The sequence below is a fragment of the Pygocentrus nattereri genome, chromosome 3 (genome assembly GCF_015220715.1).
Source record: "Pygocentrus nattereri isolate fPygNat1 chromosome 3, fPygNat1.pri, whole genome shotgun sequence".
NCBI classification, from domain to species: domain Eukaryota; kingdom Metazoa; phylum Chordata; class Actinopteri; order Characiformes; family Serrasalmidae; genus Pygocentrus; species Pygocentrus nattereri.
Genome location: NC_051213.1, coordinates 39,911,873 through 39,931,149, shown reverse-complemented (window position 1 = coordinate 39,931,149; position 19,277 = coordinate 39,911,873). Strand labels below are relative to the sequence as shown.

Below are 19,277 nucleotides of genomic sequence, written 5' to 3'. Positions count from 1 at the left end.
TTCCTTGGTCAGAGAATAATAAGAGATTGTTTACAATTTTAACTAGTGCTGTCTCTGTACTATGAAGGCCTAAAACCAGACTGAAATTAGGTTTTTTAATCATAGGTCTAATTACTGCTAGTTTAAGAGTTTTTGAAATATAGCCAAGGTTAAGAGAGGAGTTTATTATTGACAAAGTAGGCTTAGATATTTTGGGCAAAATTTATTTTAGTAAACTTGGAGGGATTGCATCTAATATGCAAATAGAAGATTTTGAGAAGGAAGGCATTTTAATTAGCTCAGTTTGTTGAATTAAGGTAAACGATTCCACCTTCTCTCCAATAGTTACAGTATACTCAAGCTCTGGATTGACTTTGTAAAGGAATCAGGTTTGTAGAGGTTAACTGTGCATTTTGAATTTTGCCTGTTTCAATTTTATTACTGAAGAAATGCATAAAATCATTGCTGCTGTAGGCTGATGGCATCTAGATTCAGTAGCTGTTTTAATTGTGCAAAATAATAATCTAGGATTATTCTTATTGTTTTCAATCAGAGAGGAGAGAGAGGTTGCCATAGTGAGTGCAATTGTATAGTCTATTACGCTATCCCTTTAGGTGGACTGGAATACTTCTAGTTTAGTCAGGTGACATTTTCATTCTAGTTGTCTGACAGACTGTTTTAAAGCTTGAGTATGGTCATTGTACCATGGGACAAGCTTTTTCTGCCCTATTATTTTACTTTTTAATGGAGCAACATTATCTAGAGTAGGATGAACTAGCCTGCGATGGACTGGCGACCTGTCCATGGTGTATCCTGCCTTTCGCCCAAAGACTGCTGGGATAGGCTCCAGTAACCCCCCGCGACCCTGACGGAGAAGCGGCTTAGAAAATGGATGGATGGATGGATGGATGAACTAGCTACTAGCTGTGGAGGATGTTCTAGTTTTTTTAAAACTATAGCATGCCGATAAATTTACGAGTGAAGCGAATTTCATATGAGATTAGATAATGATCTGAGACTGCTGTGCTCTGGGGAGGAATGGCTAAATGATGTTTGCTTACACCTAAGATCAAAATTAAGTCAAGAGTGTCACTGCAGTAATGAGTGGGCCCCTTTCATATTTTGAGTCTCATATAGGAATGTCTTACTAAGTGGATCTTATTGTTCATCAAGGTGGATTTTTCCTCAACCATTTATATTAAGAGCTTGAAGGAAGAACATTTTTTTCTGGTTTCTGGTTCACCTGTACAGTTTTTTTTTTTTAAGTGAATGTTTGCAATACCTCTACCCCAGCCACTTGTATATCATGGCTATGTGCATAACCATAAACTGGGGATGGCTTCATTTAGAGCTAAGCATTCATCAGGTCTAATCCACATTTCTGTGAGACACAGAGCATCAAAATCATAACCAGTAATAATTTCATTTACAACGACCACCTTAGGTAAGGTCTTATGTTAAGCAGTCCTAGCTTTAGACCAAAAGTGCTGTCACTGCAAACCGGTTTAACAGTTCTGATATCGATCAAATTAGTGTAACAAACCTTTCAAGATTTTTAAATAATTTATTTTATTCAGGGAACAGACACAGTCTCAATTGAGTGGAGCTTATGTGGCATCTCAAGGCAGCTAGCAGACGGTCGGTTTAGTCTATTTGTTTGATGCCTGGCCTTGGCCCTGGTTTGTCAGCGACTGACTGTCCTATACTGAGAGAGACTACGAGCTATGCTACATCAAATGAGAGCAGCACCCTCCCGTGAGGGGTGGATACCATCCAGACTCAAAAGACTAGGCTTGCCCTCAAAAGTAGACCAATTATCTACAAAGCCCACATTGTTTTTCGGGCACTACTGAGTGCAACATCGGCTCAGAGCATATTACGGCATTGGATATTGTCTGAGCTAATTTACACACTGACATTGTCACCTTTAGTTATATCTGACTGCTGCAGAGGAAAGTCATTAGTACCTACATGAATGACTATCCTCAAATATCTATGGCTAGCTAGCAGCTTTAGGTTCCCTCTCATGTCTGGTGCCCTGGCTCCCGATATACAGCTAACTGCTCCTTGCAACCCTAAAGGAGAAGCTAATTTTACTTGCTGTAAAATAGAATCACCTATAGCTAGAGATTTTTCCATAGGCATCTCAGAGGATGTCTCACTGAGTGGGGCAAACCTGTTGGACATGTGAATGGAAGAGGAGTGGTGTCTTGAGAAAAAAAATTACTTCCTAATGTCAGTGGTTGCAATTGATTGCGAGTAATATGCAACAGCTAGCAAGGGACTAGCAAGATTGAGCAAAAAAAACAGGAAACACTCCTGCCAGTAATTCAAAAACAATGGTTACCGTCAGAGCGAGCGACCGAGAGAGAGCACGTTAGCTAGTTTAGCCAAACACAAGGCTGACTAGCCTACTGACTTTTAATTACATCATATTTATTTTAATCTTAGTTATTCTAATTTTAGTTATTTTAATTTTAGTTATTTATTTTAACCTACTGGACTGTTTAAAGACATGGCCCCACTCAGCTCTCCAGCTGGTTGTAGTAGCTGTCTGTGGCTGAGCCAGAAGGTCTTGGAACTTGAGGGGAATCTCTGTGCTCCACCAGATTAAAGATGAGGATTTCCTTGACTCCATGATGGCAACATCTCAGGCGATCAGTGCAGAGTTAGATGGCAGTCTACCTCGAGTGGCTGCTTCGGCTGCGGGGGATGAGGAGCATTGGCCTCGGCTCGGAGCTAAGCCCAAGACCGCAAAGGTGTACTGCTCCATGTCGCGCCAGGCCATGGTCCGTTGCAGGTGGAGGTTCGTGTGGTGGTAGGCGCTCAGCCCGCCAGCCAATAACTTGGAAGATCTGTCTAAACAACAGGTTCTCCATACTGGAAGAGCTGGATGACGCCACTCCAACAAAAACCATCAGAGTGAGCTCTCCAGCCATCAACTTCACCCCCGCTCCACCTGCAGCGGGCCGCGCATGGCCTGCAGAAGCATGGCTTAGCTCTGAGGGACATCCCCGCCTCCAGAAGACCATACGGCCAAGCTCCCTCCCAGACTCACTCAGTAGTCATTAGTAGTAGAAGACCTAGGACCAGCATTTTTACAAGAAATGCCAATAATCCACATAATCTTAATGTTTTTATTAATCGTGATAATTAATATAAACCCCCAAGAAAACTGCACTGATAACCCAATGAATAATCTTGAAAGTTTTAAAAAAAGAAAAGAGTCAGGTATAATCCATCTGAATATTAGAAGCCTACTAGAAAAAGATAGAATGGATCATCTTAAAATCCTGGCTGCACAGTCTGATCCTGATATAATAATTTTAACAGAGACCTGGCTTAGACATTGTACAAATGAAGAAGTTGTAGCTTTAAATAATTTTATCCTCCATAGAAAAGACAGAATTACAAGGGGAGGGGGAGTTGCTATTTATACCAGAGTAAATTTACAAATTACGGTTTTATGTGCAGTATCTAAAGAAAAATGTTATTAGCCCTCGGGGTTTCACTTGGAGAAAACAACTCTTTTGTTTTAATTGGGATATACAGGCCTCCCTCTGCCCCACACTCTGCAGTTGAGGAATTAGCTGATCTTTTATCCAAATTTAGTGCTTCTGAATTTCTGGTCCTAGGTGATTTTAACCTCAACTGGCATTCTAATGCATCCGATCACTTAAGGGAAATATATGGAAATCTTACCCTAACACAGTTAATCAATGAATCAACTCACCCAAATCTGAAAGAAACCACCAAGTCAACCCTGATAGAGCTAATACTGTCCAATAAAGCTGACAAAATTACTGCCTCAGGAGTTTTTGAACTTGGCATAAGTAATCATTGTCCCATCGGATGCATTAGAAACAGTTGTACAAACAAAACAGGCTCTCAGTTGGTGGTTAGAAGAAATTTTAATAATTTTAATGAGCAAGCTTTCATTTCTGACTTAGCAATGAGTGAAATCCACCTTACACTAGAAATCTGAGCTATTGATGGGGCACTAAACCATTTTAGTAAAACTTTCCTAACAGTGGTAGACAAACATGCCCCATTCAAAAAGTCAAGATTAAGAGACAGGTCAGGTTTACGGGTGAAGTTTCCTCATTGTTTAAGGCCAGAAATAAAGCTTGGTCAACTGCTAGACGCTCATGGGAGAGAGACCATTGGCTTACCTTTAGACTGTTGAGAAATAAATGTACCTCTGCTGTTAGAAAAGCTAAATCAGAATACTACCTCAGCTTAATCACCAGCACTAGAAAACCTCAAAACTTCTGTAAAATAGTAAATTCCCTTAAAAATAATTCCACTCCTTTTCCAACCAGCGTCTTAGTTGACGATCGGCTGATTTCTGCCCAGAAGGAAATATGTCAAGCTTTTAACTCACACTTTGCTGCAGCTGGACACATCTTTGATAGAAATAGCACAAACCTATTGAATAAAACTGATCTCAACTCTACTGTTTCTAAAACGCATGGTCTCTTCTCACTCCAGCCATTTTCTCCATACTTAGTAGCTAATGCCCTGGCTAAAATTAATCCATGAAAAGCCACTGGAGAAGATGGGACACACACAAACACACACACATCGCCTAAGTTGCTTCTCCTCCTGGGTTCAGTTATACCAATCAAATTAAATTATTCTAATCAAAAAAAGTTTTTAATTCTTAATTTTTGCAGACATACTGGGACCATAAATCTAAATCTTTGACTTGCATATCTGAAATTTCACAGATGAGCATGATTCAGCAACACTAAATTAAATTAACATTCCTGAGAGCAAATGAGGAGAGCAACACACATACAAGCACAAAACTAGTGACAAGGTCAGGGTGGAACACTAATACTTCAAAATCCAACACAAAAAAACTTGTAACAGTTTAAAATAGGAATGATCAAGCTCCCAGAATAGTAAATGAAGAAACTGACATGTATAGTCATAAGACTGAAATGATGGTGGTGATGTGGGTGTAGACCTGGACTTGCTGATGGCAGTGTTGGATTGAGAATACTGTCCAAGTTGCAGGCCATTATGGACAATGACTCCCACCCACTCTACGACACAGTGATGAGAAATAGGAGCACATTCAGTGCAAGACTCATTCTACCGAAATGCACCACACAGCGCCACAGGAGGTCATTCTTAAGTCATACTTTTTTAATCCTACAAACGGGGAAATTCCACCTCCGCATTTAACCCATCCATGAAGTGAAACACCACATACACACTAGTGAATACCAGAGGTGGACGAAGTACACAAATCATGTACTTGAGTTAAAGTACAAAAGTATTTGCCTTCAAATATACTTAAGTATCGAAAGTAAAAGTACTAAAATATTAATTATGGCTCTAATCTCTTGTTAACATTTTTGTAACAAGACTCGCTTCATGAACTCATTTAGGTGAAAATACTCTAGTGTCTCTCTTGGTAAACCAGTCTTTTAATAGAATGTCATTAATTAGTGACGCTGATGTCTATTAAAATGATCATAAGCTCAAAACACTGAAGGCAAACAGTTTCCATCAGGTAGAACTAGTGGCTCTGAAATCAATTTTACGAACAAGCAAAGTTTCAGTTTAAGATTACTTTGTAAATTTGTTACAAGTTGAATAAAAACTTGCTTTAAACACAGGTGCACAAATAAGTTTTCCTTTACTATATTGATCGGTAGGTCTCTGTTCATAAACATAAACTAACCGAAACTAATTTGCTATAAAACTTGCTTTGCACTTCTTTTGTTTTTTTGTTTGACATGTTATGTTTTTATACACACAAAATCAAAAGGAACAACAGATTTCTCAAAGTTTAGTGGAGTAAAAAGTAAGATATTTGACTTTGAAATGTAGTGGAGTGCAAGTAAAAAGTTGCCCAAATTGGAAATACTTAAGTAAAGTACAGATACACAAAAAACTACTTAAGTACAGTAACAAATTACATTTACTTAGTTACTGTCATTAGCAACAGTTTGTTGACAATTAAGTTTCTGTGGAAGGACCACTGCACAAATAAGGCAGAGAAGCTATAAAATGAGGCAGAGAATCTTTACGTTTACATCTATATTTATTAATTTGGTAGATGTGTTTATCTAAAGTGTCTTACAGCTGAGAGAACTACAGTTCAAGCTCTGAAAATTAAGTGATACTTTTTAATCCCACCAACGGGGAAATCCCATCTCCGCATTTAACCCATCCATGAAGTGGAACACCACATACACACTAGTGAATATACACACACTGGGGGGCAGTGAGCACACTTGCCCAGAGTGGTGGGCAGCCCTATCCACTGTACCCGGGGAGCAATTGGGGGTTAGGTGTCTTGCTCAAGGACACCTCAGTCATGTACTATCGGCACTGGGGAATTGAACCGGCAACCTTCCGGTAACAGGGCCAGTTCCCAGACCTCCAGCCCACGACTGCCTGTGGCCATCAAACTCTATAACTGATACTATGGTTCATCTGTGCAATACTCAGTACCAAATTGTACTGTTCATATGTGTAATAATAATAATAATAATAATAATAATGTAATTCATTTGTTTTATTATGTGTGCAATAACTCAGAGGTGCAATAATTTGAACTGCTCTATACAATATTTTTCATATTTATTATCATAGCCACTGCCACTTTCACTTCGTAAGAATTTAGACATGTACATATTGCAGTGTTTATTCTTTTACATAAACGGTTGCAACTGTAATAACTGCAATTTCCCTCTGGGATCAATAAAGTATTCTGAATCTGAATCTAAATCCCAGTACACAATTGCACAAACAACTGCATTGCATGCTCAGTTGCTACACTGTCAAAAACCTATTTGTTACACAGTCATAAACCCCTCTGCAACAGGCCTCTACCTGAGGAAGAAGAGCAGACATACCTCAGGCAACACCAGTAACATCTGTCTTTGGTCTGCCAGCAGGACTTGGCTCCTCGACCATTATCTAAAAAACAGCTACCATAAGCTCTTTCTTAGAAATATAAAAAGAACAGATTTGAGAATTTAATCTGAAGTCTGTGACAAACGTTGTCCAAATGATATCAAAAGCATCTTACATAGACACCTAACCTAACACCTAACCTACCACAAACTCATAGCAAACAAAGAACACACACACCCCAGACAAAATCAGCAGTGGCTGAGCTCCAAAGTAGATCCAAAACCCAAAGGTTGTATGTCACTGCTGACACCTTGCTGCTATATAAAGCAGACATTGTATCACATACACAATACAGAGGTTACACGTCATTGCAGACACATTTATAAAAACCTTTATAAAACACATTTACAAAACCTATGAAACAGATATAGCATTACATTTAAAATCTAAAGCTGTGGATCATTGCTGCAAAAATAAATAAATAAATAAATAAATAAAACACACTACACTACCTGGGGATGTTCAGGGCTGTTAACCCTTTGACATTTCTGGGTAAAGCAGGGTGCAAGTGCATTTTGTTTTCTATTGCCTTTTATCCTTATTTTAAAACAAGGAGATAGGATGGCCTTTTGTATTTTTTTTTGTTGTTGTTTTTGTTTTGTTTGTTAATTCTTCTTCCCATTAGTTGTTTTGGGATATGCTCCTCCCCAAAGATACCATCCCATAACAGCCACTTTAACATTGAGGCTTTTAAGAAAATCCATGAGCTGTTTAATGGTTCAAAAAGTGTCCAATGCTTGGTCTGGTGATAGGTTTGGGGAGAGTCCACTTTAACACCCCTGTTCTTTTGCATTTCTTTGTTTTTAGCTGCAGGGACTCAGTGTGAATATTGGAGTGGAGGTGTGTTGGGTAGTGAGCCCTCTTTGGGGAGTATGATGCAGCTGCAGCAGGCTCACAGAGGACCAGAGTTTGCCCATAGTCTCATAGATGTAGAGGGGCCCTTTGCCAATGTCAGTAGAGGTAAGAATGCTCTGTGTAGCTAAACTTGGAGATATAAAACCTATTGTGTAGTTTGGGGTGTTTGTGGTTTCTTGCAGCTGTATATGGCTAGGGCCAAATGTCTAAAGCAGCCGATATTGAGTGCAACAGTTGTATTGGTATCAAGCCAAATCCCACTGATGAAGTGCATATATTGATTTGAGTTTATTTAATATTGCAGTGCAATCCAAGCCAGTTTCTGTGAATTTTAATCTTATTATACCACACCAAGTTTGTAACACCATGCACGCTGAACAGGAAAAAAAAACACCATTGTGGTTAACAAAACAAAACAAAATCATGTTAAATGCACTGCAGCATAATCTTTGGCATGAAGATAATATTTACATTTCTTTACATTTCTTGCATTTTAGATGATTGGGATGCAGCTGTGGCCAGCCTGCTGCAGGTGTCTCCTCATGTGTCTCAGGTTTTATGGAGTAATACAGTCCGCTGTTACCTCATCTACACCCAAGAGACCAGGGCAGAACTACATGCCTTTGTACAGGTACATCACAAACACACATAATTTGCAGGTACTTGTGGGTTGACCTGAACAACTGCTGCACTGGAGGCCTCTTCCTGGCCTGCTTTCTCATGACCAGCCTATTTAGAACGAAAAATAGGGCAATCCCTCTGAAAACAGTTACATCCCACACACTATTAATGGTCAATCTGATAACTGCAAAAAATCTGATTTTGTCAGTAATTACTTCAGTGTGTTTACATGCTCTTGAGTAATCAGATAGAATAGAAGAACTCTAGTTCTACATGAGTCGGACAATAATCAGTTTAATAATATGTTTACTGATAATGGCATAAAATAAAAACAACTTTACGCAGCAGATTTTTTAAAGCATGGTGTCATCTTGGAACAGTCCTGCAAAGCATAAAGTTTGTGCAGTGTGTTTTTGTGAATGAATACGCCATGGGGTTGTTTTGTGCTTGCTTATAAGGTTGCAATAAGTGGCATAAACAGATTTGTGCAGCTGGAATAAAAGACTACAGTCACTACAACCAGATTGATTCAGCTGTCTAACTTAAAATCTATTTTTGTTGTTTAACAAATTAAATATCTAAACTACATTCAATTAATAAAATGTCTTACCTTTTTGTTAAAGGTTCCCTTAGCTAAGGCATTTTAACATTTTAACAACCTTGAAATAAAATGGTCATAACAATTTATTTATTTTAATTAGCTAGTAAGGTTGTTAATTATAAGTATCATGCTGAGAATAATGCACAAGGAACTGTTTTGCTTTTGCAACCACAAAAATTTAAGCTATCACCTGTAAAAATGTTTTTAAAAATGCAACTGATTTTTTTTTTTTTTACCTAATGCTCAAGAATAGGCGGAGGCTTAATAACTCAGAAAAGCACATGAAAACAAGCTATGATGAACAAATATACACACACAAAACAGAAGGAATAAAATACAAACATTTAAGTTCCAAATAATGTAGAATTTGACTGTGTAGTCCTGTATATTTGGGCATTTATGTGCCTTATGCCAAAATAACTGTAAACATGCTTATTTTGAAAGCATTTAAAAGAAATAAAAATGCTGATCAATATTAATTGAACCTTGGGTCTCATTCACCAACCATTCTTAAGAAATTTCTTCTTAAAATGCATTTCCACAGTTTTCATGAAAATTCTGACATTCACCAATATTTTCTAAATTGGGGTCTACACACACTCAAGAGACGAACAATTCTGCAGTTTAAGAACATGTCGTGAATCTGACGTTGACTTTTCCTTTCTCAAGAACAGATTCAGGGAAAAACTTGGAGAATAATTTGTTGAATGAATCCCACAGATCTTCTCAAATGCATTGTTTTGTTAACTGATCATGGATGTGTTTAGCCTTTACGAAGCATAGAAGATATGGCTGCAGAAAGCACTGAACATCTGTAGACCAATTTCTGCACATCACATACATTTTAATAAGATTCACAGACATTTATAGGAGTGTAATGATGTCTTTTCTTTATCATGGAAAGAGAGGAATATTGGTAACAAGGTGTGTATTTTTGTTTAACTTTTTAAGATCTTCAGTGGATAAAGTGATACCAACTTTTCATTTTTATTTAAGGGTTTTGAGGCATAAAATGAACTATTCATAAAAAGTGAGCAAATGAATAGTGGTATTTTTATTCCATTTCTGATCAGATGGTGGGGCCAGCTTGATGCAGGTTGCACTCACCACCGAGAAATTGTGTTTTCATTACCTAGGTCAGGCTTGGTAATTTTCTGTTGGCAAGCAAGCCAAGACATCTCTTTTCTATTTATTTTTGAGCTAGTGTCTTTAAATGTAGTGCTCATATTACTTGACCATAACACATATCAGGTGTCAGGAGGATGCAGTGGTGAATGCAGTGACAAAATTATTATTACTTACAAAGTCAAATTACATTATTCATATATAACTCACATCTAATTTAGTGCCCCAATTGGGCTCCTTCGCTAAAATTGCCACTGGTACTATTTTGCACAGCAGTAGTTTTTAATGCTTTGTAAGAGTGATGCTTCGTGACAGTGAGACTGTGTGTTCTCGCTAGAGGACATATTCTACATGTCTTTTTGTATTTTATTGTTTCCCCTAAGGTCAACTTATGATGTTTGTGTATGTTTATTTTCCAAAACCAGTCCTAATTCATTGTTACATGACCATTTTCCAACCTGTCTTTATCCCTTAGAATTACAACAGGCTGTTTTTGCCCTGTCCATTTTAGACTGATAAATAGCCTCTAGTCTGCAGGGCTTGGCAGCTCTCTTTCAAAAAACAATCCAGACTGAAGCACTCTTTATGACATCAGCATTAAAGGCCATACTGCTCTTGGCTGAATAGGCAGGTTTATGCTACTTTTCATGACATCTCATAAAGTGTATTCACCAGGGGCTATTTTTACAGCTTACTTTCTGTGTATGGACTGACAAATAAATAGCATGTTTTGAAACTTTGTGTTTTACATACTAGATCCAACTCTTTTATATAATAGTTCAGTCTTGGCAACTTTTGCCATCAATTGTGGCTCAGATGTTTTTTGGTTTGTTTGTTTGTTTGTTTTTTGTACTCCAGTAACAACTGATGGTGTAACTATTGGTAGGTGAAAGCTCTCCTTAAGGAAGCTGAGTATTTACAGTTAGCATTATCTAATCAATTCTTAATTAAATTATCCCTGATGTGCTGTTCATAGAATTTAGGAGCCAAATCTGAGCTAACACTATTCTTTTAGCCAGCATAATCAATAACTTTACTGATACACATTCTTCTTACTATTCTTTACTGTGTTAATTTCTATTTTTTATTTACTCAATGTCCACAATGGCATTCTAAGACTAACATTTAATATTAGATTGTAGTGCATAGAGTGTCATGTCTTGAGAGCACCAACTCTTTTGAGAGGATCAGTAGCAAATGAACAAATTCCACTGCCATTTTTTTATTGAAATCAAAAACATTTGAGATCAGATAAATGTTTTGAAACTGTAACAATGTTTTCATACTATATCAAACTCTTTTACGCTTTGCTGATGTATTTTGTCTTTTCCAACAAAAAGTATTGTGATATTGCACACCATAATGCTGGGTATTCATAATGTGTGTCTCTCAGACTCATTCCTCTGGCTTGAAGAGGTTTTGCGAGGGTTTGGGTCATTTCTACCTAAATGTGTGTTTTCCTGAGGAGAAGGCCGCTCTGTACACTGAAGAACGCAAGATGGAGATTGAGAGGAGCTCTGTGTGTGTGCTGCTACTCAAGTCCTCATTGTCCAGGTCAGTCCTACATACAAATCTACTGATCCAAACATGCACGCCATGGATGCATTGAAATATTTTGACAGAAAGTTTAAAAAGGCAGAAAGAAATGAAAAAATATATATATAAAATTAAATACATTTTAAAAATCTTAAATTAAATAATAAAAAAATGAGTTATGTAGAATTAATTTGTGGTTTCTATGAGGGACATTAGACAAGAGAGTTATAATCACTGTTCATGTCAACTAACAAGAGAGGGCATGGTGCTCTCTGAACTTTGCCTTGTTAGATGCTACTTAAAAAACACAATGTCCTGCTCGATAAGCAGGATCTAGCAAAACAGTAGACAGGAATTACATTTTTTATAAATAAATTTATAATAAATATCTATAGCAACAAGTTTTGAAATGATGAAAACATGTACAAACAACAGTGCCCAAGTGCAAAATATAACAAAAAAACTTTGAATTTGATGGCCTGAGTGATTAACAACAAAGTCCTTATTTGAATGTCTGTTCACTCAGCAGCCATGCAACAACCCTAGGCAGTTATTTTTTTGTCCAAAACTTTTTTTCCAACTTTTTTTATTTTTTAAATGATCTTTTTATATTTAGTATATTTATTAAAAGCATGAATAAAATCTTCAGTAAAACAACAAATTAAAACAATACAAAATGCACTTCTTATCTGCAAGCTTTGATTTGTCTTTCTGTGGCTGTGTAGCTTTGTAGTGGAAGATGTCGAAGAGGCATTTGTTAAGTGTCCAGACTCTCGTCCTCTGCTCGTGTATCTGAAGATGGGAGACAGGAAAGGGGAGTGTGGTGGAGCATCCAGTCTCAGCCCAGCTACCAGAGAACTACTTGAAAGAGTCAACAATGCAGACAAGACTGCAAAAGTTAAGGTAGGGTACACTACCATTTGCATGCGTGAAAGGTCAAATAGGTTTTTGCAAGGTTTAGATTTTAATAGAAAAGGGATTTTTTTGGATTACAGGAACAATAAAGGAAGAATTGTTAAAACAATTGATGAAAATAGAGAAAATACATCTCAACAGGTTACTGTTGTCATACGTTTTAAAAATAAATGTCTTCTGCTCTGGATAGCATTTTACCTTACCAGTGAAACCATTTTGGTAACATTTTACTTGAGACCTGCTACATGATATAACAATGCCATAAATATGTCATATGCTGTAATGAGTCATCATGTCAATTATGTCCGTTATTATAAGTCATGTTACTGTCATGTTACTTGCTGACTACTTCAGTGTTGCACTGTAAACGCTGAAGTTAAAGAAGTTAGTGCTTGGACTTTTGAATTTCAAATAGTAAGTTAATGGAACAAGAATTTGTGGTTTGTGCCCTATCAACTCATTATTTGAAGTTCAAGTAGCTAATAATTTTTAGGCAGCCTTGACTCTAACTTTTTAAAGTTACAACCCTGAAAAAAGTTTACAGTGTGGCCAGCAGCTAACTCAGTTACCATAATGGTGCTGATGCAAGATTCATTGGCAAAAAAAAGTTTAGTTTAACAATTCTTCTTTTGAAAATGCTCTTTTCTACTTTGATAATGCAATTTTCCACATATTCCTAGAAATCTAATATATATCTTGTTTTTGCTCATTTTTGTTATGATAGTTATTATTATTATCATTATTATTATTATTATTATTATTATTATTATAATTCATGATGTCAAACATTAGGGCATCTTTCATGACAATTATATGTAAATAGTAACATGAAACAAAGTCATATTACAAAATCTTTCATAACATGTAATTGCACAGTTATGTCAGTGTTTTGAAGCGAGTTCAAGTGAAATGTTACCTCTTGTTCTTTGTCAATATTAAAAATAATTGTCTGAGAAATTCTGTCTATGTTGTGTAATAAAACTAATATGTTTTATACTAAAAATTCAGTATGGTCATTTTTTATGTACAGGTGGTGGACCATGCAGGCTCTGCAGAGGATGGAGCAGCACTTATTTACACTCAGCTAGAGAAGATTATTAAACAGGTTCAGGCATTTTCTCTTGGACACATTGAAGCATGTTTACATTGTCATTTATGAGGTTCAGTAGACACCCTTATCCAGACCAACTTGCTAAAGTACTTTGTTGACCACTTAGAGAATACATTATCGCTAATACAAATAGATCCAAGGTACCCTTGAGCTAAGACACTGCCAGAAAGGTCAGTGCTGAAACCTAGAAAGACAGACACAAAATAAGAATTAAGTCATGGCGTAAGTGCTATACAATACATTTCAATAAGTCCTAGATCATTGTTCACTTCAGTGTTTTAAAAAGAGTTGGGTTTTGCTCTGCATTTGAAGACAACGAGAGGTGCTGCTTTTCGGAAGTGGAAATTGGTAGGATGGTGGGTCAAGCCAGGTTGCACATGAAATTCAAAAGGCTTGGGCATAAAGACTGAGTTTTGACCATTGTCATTAGTATCAGGGTTTTAAATCTGATGTGGACAGCTACAGGAATGCTGCTGCATTCTGGATCAATCTCATCATCCAGAGTCACACCAAGGCTTCTTGCATCTTTAGATGAAATGGCCAATGAAGCAGATGGCAAGATCATGGTGAGGACCTGTAGTTCCAGGGGTGAACAGCAGCTTCGTCTTACTAGAATTGTGTGCTACCACCCAAGACACGTTAGCCAGATGTGCTGACATGCACCTGGAAAGCCGAGTGTCAGAAGGTAGGAAGGAAAGGATTAGTTGGGTGTCATCTGTCTAGCATGGTACGAGAAGCCATGACAATAAATTACATCACCAAGAGAGGGAGTGTAAGAGAAAAGAAAGGATCCTTGTGGGACAGAAGAATCTTCAACTTGACCATTTTTAAGGGCTGCAGAGAGGTCAAAGCAGATAAGTCAGTAGATGGTCAGTAGATGCTGACATCAGAGCAGTCAAGCATCTGCTTCTTCAGGATGGGTACCACCCTGCCAGTCTTGAATGCAGATGGAACATGACCTGATGACAAGGAGCCATTTATGATGGAAGTGATGAAGGGAAGCAGGTCCAGGGAGATTGCCTGGAGCAGTGTGGGATTGGATTCTATTGGGCAGATGGTTGGATTGCAGGATGACAGTAGCTGTAGGAAGTTGTCTGTGGATAAAAGAATAAAAACAATTCAGAGAATTTAGAGCTACAACAAGAAGCCTGATTTGGGGGGAGTGATGGGTGAGTAAGGAAGATATGATGTGGACAGAAAGAGCAAAGAGGGAGTGATGATAAGTGGAGGGAGATTACTTGCTCTTGATCTTGCTCTGGGGCCTGCTCTGTGTGTTAAAGGAGATTGGTTAAAGATGAGGTCAAAGGGTGGTGGAGGGCAGCAGGATGACTGCAGCTTGTCTGATGGAAGGTTGAAGTCACCATTCCATTGATGGGAAAGAGAATGATAGTGGAGTGAAATGCCACTCACTAGTCTCCAATCTGTAGCAGAGAATGGGCAAAGTTAAACACAGATAATAGAGTTGTTGAAGTGTTGCATTTTCATAGGTGATCTAAGTCTATGTGAGTCTCTGCCTTCTGAACTGCAGATTGGCAATTTCAGAGGCCACCTGGCACCCTGGTCTGAAAATGTGATGTTTGTGGGGGAGAGTACTATTGTTGCAGTTCCTGTGATGGTTGTTGGGTCTTCTTGATCTGTGGGATATCAAATCAAATCAAATTTATTTGTATAGCGTTTTTTACAACGGATGTTGTTACAAAGCAGCTTCACAGAATTCCAGAAAAGAGTTTTAACAAGAAGAGTTTTCTTTCTAGGAGAATATTGTGGTCTATTGTATCGAAACCAGCGCTGAGGTCAAGTAGCACTAACAGGGATACGTAGCCTTGATCAGAGACAAGAAGAAGATCATTAGTTATCTTAACTAGAGCTGTCTCAGTGCTGTGGTGTGGCCTGAATCCAGATTGGAATTTTTCATATATATGGATATATATGTATTATAGATATGTACATATGATATGTAGATATGTATTGAAAAACACATGTTGGAGGTGAAAGAATGCAGTGAGTCCAGCTGCTGTGTTGATGAACTGGGATGTCTTGCACTGGGGTAGATCTGATGAAGATCAAACTGATGAGCTAAGTAGTCTCAAATGGACTTGATTATGTGGTTTCTTTTGCTACATGACACAGTTATCTACAAAAATAGACAGATGTATATTGCTTATCTAAAAACAGGAACAGACACCTTGAAGGTTGTTTTATGTCTGTACTTTTGTCCCTCTTTATAGATAACAATATGTTATGCAGCAGGTGCAACCAGTCTTATCCACAAATGGCTGTTGTGGCTACAGGTTTTCATGCTAACCAAGCAGGAGCTCACCTCATCACGATCAAGTCTTGAAGGAAGGAGGCTAACTGATTAAACAAGTAGAACTGGGCATACGTCTGGTTGATTAGAGTGAAAACCTGCATTCACATAGGTGATTTATTTGTGGTTTTGTGTGATTTGAGGCAAGTGTATAATGATGGCCCTCATCCTCTGTCTGTCTCTCTCTCTTACTCTCTGTGAATAGGAGTTGTTGGGTTTAGAGATGGACGACAGTGGAGTGGTAGAGGAGAGAGAAGATGTGTACTCTGGAGATGTTCTGTGGGATCTGCATGATGAACAGGAGCAGATTGAAGCTTATCAGAATATCTGCAGCACTGCAGCCAACCACAGCTTCCAGAAGGTTCTTCTTGTCACCTATTCTTACTTCATTCTCATGCTCTTATTCTGACTCCACAATAACTCCCCTTGAACTTTAACCTGATTTGGTGCCTTTTTGTATATGAGTATAATTTTTGATGGTACTGGTCAAGTTAGATATATAATGTATGTTACACATGCTGGTATTTGCTATACCACAGTATCAAACAGGCATGGTAACATTTATTGTGGACACTTGGAAATATAGAATATAGTCACTTCAATTTCATCAAACAAGAAACCTTTTCTCCCTGAAAAATGCAACCCATATATGATGCTAAATCAAAAATCATTATTGTTTATAGTTACTGTTTACTAGGTATTTTGAATGCCAAATAAAATACATGCTTGTTCTGAAAAACAGCAACATTCTAGTGTGAATATAGAATATTTTTTTTCCATTCCTTTTGATCCATCCATCTTAAAATTTACATTCAGTGCAAGGGGCAACAAGTAATTTCAAGTTGTCTCAACCACAACAATGATGATATAAGGTATTGCTCTGAAAGCAGTTACATGAAGTGCTGTGAGCATAAGTTAGCTAATGCTAACTACATATAACCAGACTAATTATAATCAACCATTTTGCCACCTTTTTCCTAAATATTAATTATGGACCAGTGTAATTCAAAAGTGATTTATTGTACAACGTGCATATATTTTAGAACTTTAGAGCTCATTTCATGCATTGTTGTGTGTTGTGTTTAATGCATTGTTTATGCATTGTGGTAAACAGTGTGCTACACTGAAACTGAAGTATTGCTAGGCAGAAAATCACTTGTTACTAGGCTGAGATTTTGTGTAAGTGGGGAAATAATGTGACTTTAAGAACAGCTCTTTAGTAAACATCTCTCATGTTAATCGCATCCTAAAATTTTACTTTCACACATTGCAAGCATTTATTCATGGGATTCAGCAATCCCTCAGTGGTTTCTGTAGTCCATAAGTATTTTTAAAATTATTTTAGCACATAATCTAAGTAATTAGTACTTAAATTATTTACTAAAATAATTAAATCAGTACTTTAAAATTATTAGTAAATTGAAATTACAGTCTTAATCGTTGAGATAAGACAGATATATACACTGCTCAAAAAAATAAAGGGAACACTCAAATAACACATCCTAGATTTGAATGAATGAAATATTCTCATTGAATACTTTGTTCTGTACAAAGTTGAATGTGCTGACAACAAAATCACACAAAAATCATCAATGGAAATCAAATTTATTAACCAATGGAGGCCTGGATTTGGAGTCACACACAAAATTAAAGTGGAAAAACACTCTACAGGCTGATCCAACTTTGATGTAATGTCCTTAAAACAAATCAAAGTGAGGCTCAGTATTGTGTGTGGCCTCCACGTGCCTGTATGACCTCCCTACAATGCCTGGGCATGCTCCTGATGAGGTGGCAGATGGATCTCCTCCCAGACCTGGACTAAAGCATCCGCCAACTCCTGGACAGTCTGTGGTGCAACGTGGCGTTGGTGGATAGAGCGAGACATGATGTCCCAGATGTGCTCAATCGGATTCAGGTCTGGAGAACGGGCGGGCCAGTCCATAGCTTCAATGCCTTCATCTTGCAGGAACTGCTAACACACTCCAGCCACATGAGGTCTAGCATTGTCCTGCATCAGGAGGAACCCAGGGCCAACTGCACCAGCATATGGTTTCACAAGGGGTCTGAGGATCTCATCTCGGTACCTAATGGCATCTCGGTACCTCCAAAGAAATGCCACCCCACACCATTACTGACCCACTGCCAAACCAGTCATGCTGAAGGATGTTGCAGGCAGCAGATCGCTCTCCACGGCGTCTCCAGACTCTGTCACGTCTCAGTGTGAACCTGCTTTCATCTGTGAAGAGCACAGGGCGCCAGTGGTGAATTTCTCTGGCAAATGCCAAGCGTCTTGCACGGTGTTGGGCTGTGAGCACAACCCCCATCTGACGACTGGCCCTCATACCATCCTCATGGAGTTGGTTTCTAACCGTTTGTGCAGACACATGCACATTTGTGGCCTGCTGGAGGTCATTTTGCAGGGCTCTGGCAGTGCTCCTCCTGTTCCTCCTTGCACAAAGGTGGAGGTAGTGGTCCTGCTGCTGGGTTGTCGCCCTCCTACGGCCTCCTCCATGTATCCTGGTGTACTGGCCTGTCTCCTGGTAGCGCCTCCAGCCTCTGGACACTACGCTGACAGACACAGCAAACCTTCTTGCCACAGCTCGCATTGATGTGCCATCCTGGATGAGCTGCACTACCTGAGCCACTTGTGTGGGTTGTAGAGTCCGTCTCATGCTACCACGAGTGTGAAAGCACCACCACAATTCAAAAGTGACCAAAACATCAGCCAGAAAGCATAGGTACTGAGAAGTGGTCTGTGGTCCCCACCTGCAGAACCACTCCTTTATTGAGTGTGTCTTGCTAATTGCCAATAATTTCCACCTGTTGTCTATTCCATTTGCACAACAGCAGTGAAATTGATTGTCAATCAGTGATGCTTCCTAAGTGGACAGTTTGATTTCACAGAAGTTTGATTTACTTAGAGTTATATTGAGTTGTTTAAGTGTTCCCTTTATTTTTTTGAGCAGTGTATATAGTATACATCAGAAAGGCTGAAAAATATTAAATTATATCTCTCTCTCTCTCTCTCTCTCTCTCTCTCTCTCTCTCTCTCTCTCTCTCTCTCTCTTCCTCTCCCTCTCCCTCTCCCTTTATATAGTACATTGACGGACTGAATGATATGGTTGCTGCTCCACCGCCTACTCCTCCACTGCTGGTGTCTGGAGGGCCAGGCTCAGGCAAATCTCTCCTGCTTGCTAAATGGTATCTGTAACGTCTGAGTTCCCAAAAATCTAAGGTCATAAAAACTTCTTATTTTTCACTATTAGAGGTATTAAATTTTGGTGTTAAAT

General features: G+C 38.3%; 1 protein-coding gene across 4 annotated transcripts in view; it reads left to right on the top strand.

Moving 5' to 3' along the window:
* nphp3 (nephronophthisis 3) overlaps positions 1 to 19,277 on the top strand; it is an 86,552-nt gene that overhangs the window by 21,490 nt on the left and 45,785 nt on the right. For 2 of the 4 annotated variants that reach the window (XM_037537026.1, XM_017683399.2), the window contains exons 5-11: positions 7,723 to 7,875; positions 8,268 to 8,401; positions 11,511 to 11,671; positions 12,379 to 12,556; positions 13,599 to 13,673; positions 16,193 to 16,348; positions 19,085 to 19,188. In XM_037537026.1, coding sequence (XP_037392923.1) covers positions 7,723 to 7,875; positions 8,268 to 8,401; positions 11,511 to 11,671; positions 12,379 to 12,556; positions 13,599 to 13,673; positions 16,193 to 16,348; positions 19,085 to 19,188 — 961 coding nt within the window. The remainder of the gene's footprint in view (positions 1 to 7,722; positions 7,876 to 8,267; positions 8,402 to 11,510; positions 11,672 to 12,378; positions 12,557 to 13,598; positions 13,674 to 16,192; positions 16,349 to 19,084; positions 19,189 to 19,277) is intronic. The other 2 variants (XM_037537027.1, XM_037537025.1) reach the window with 2 other exon arrangements.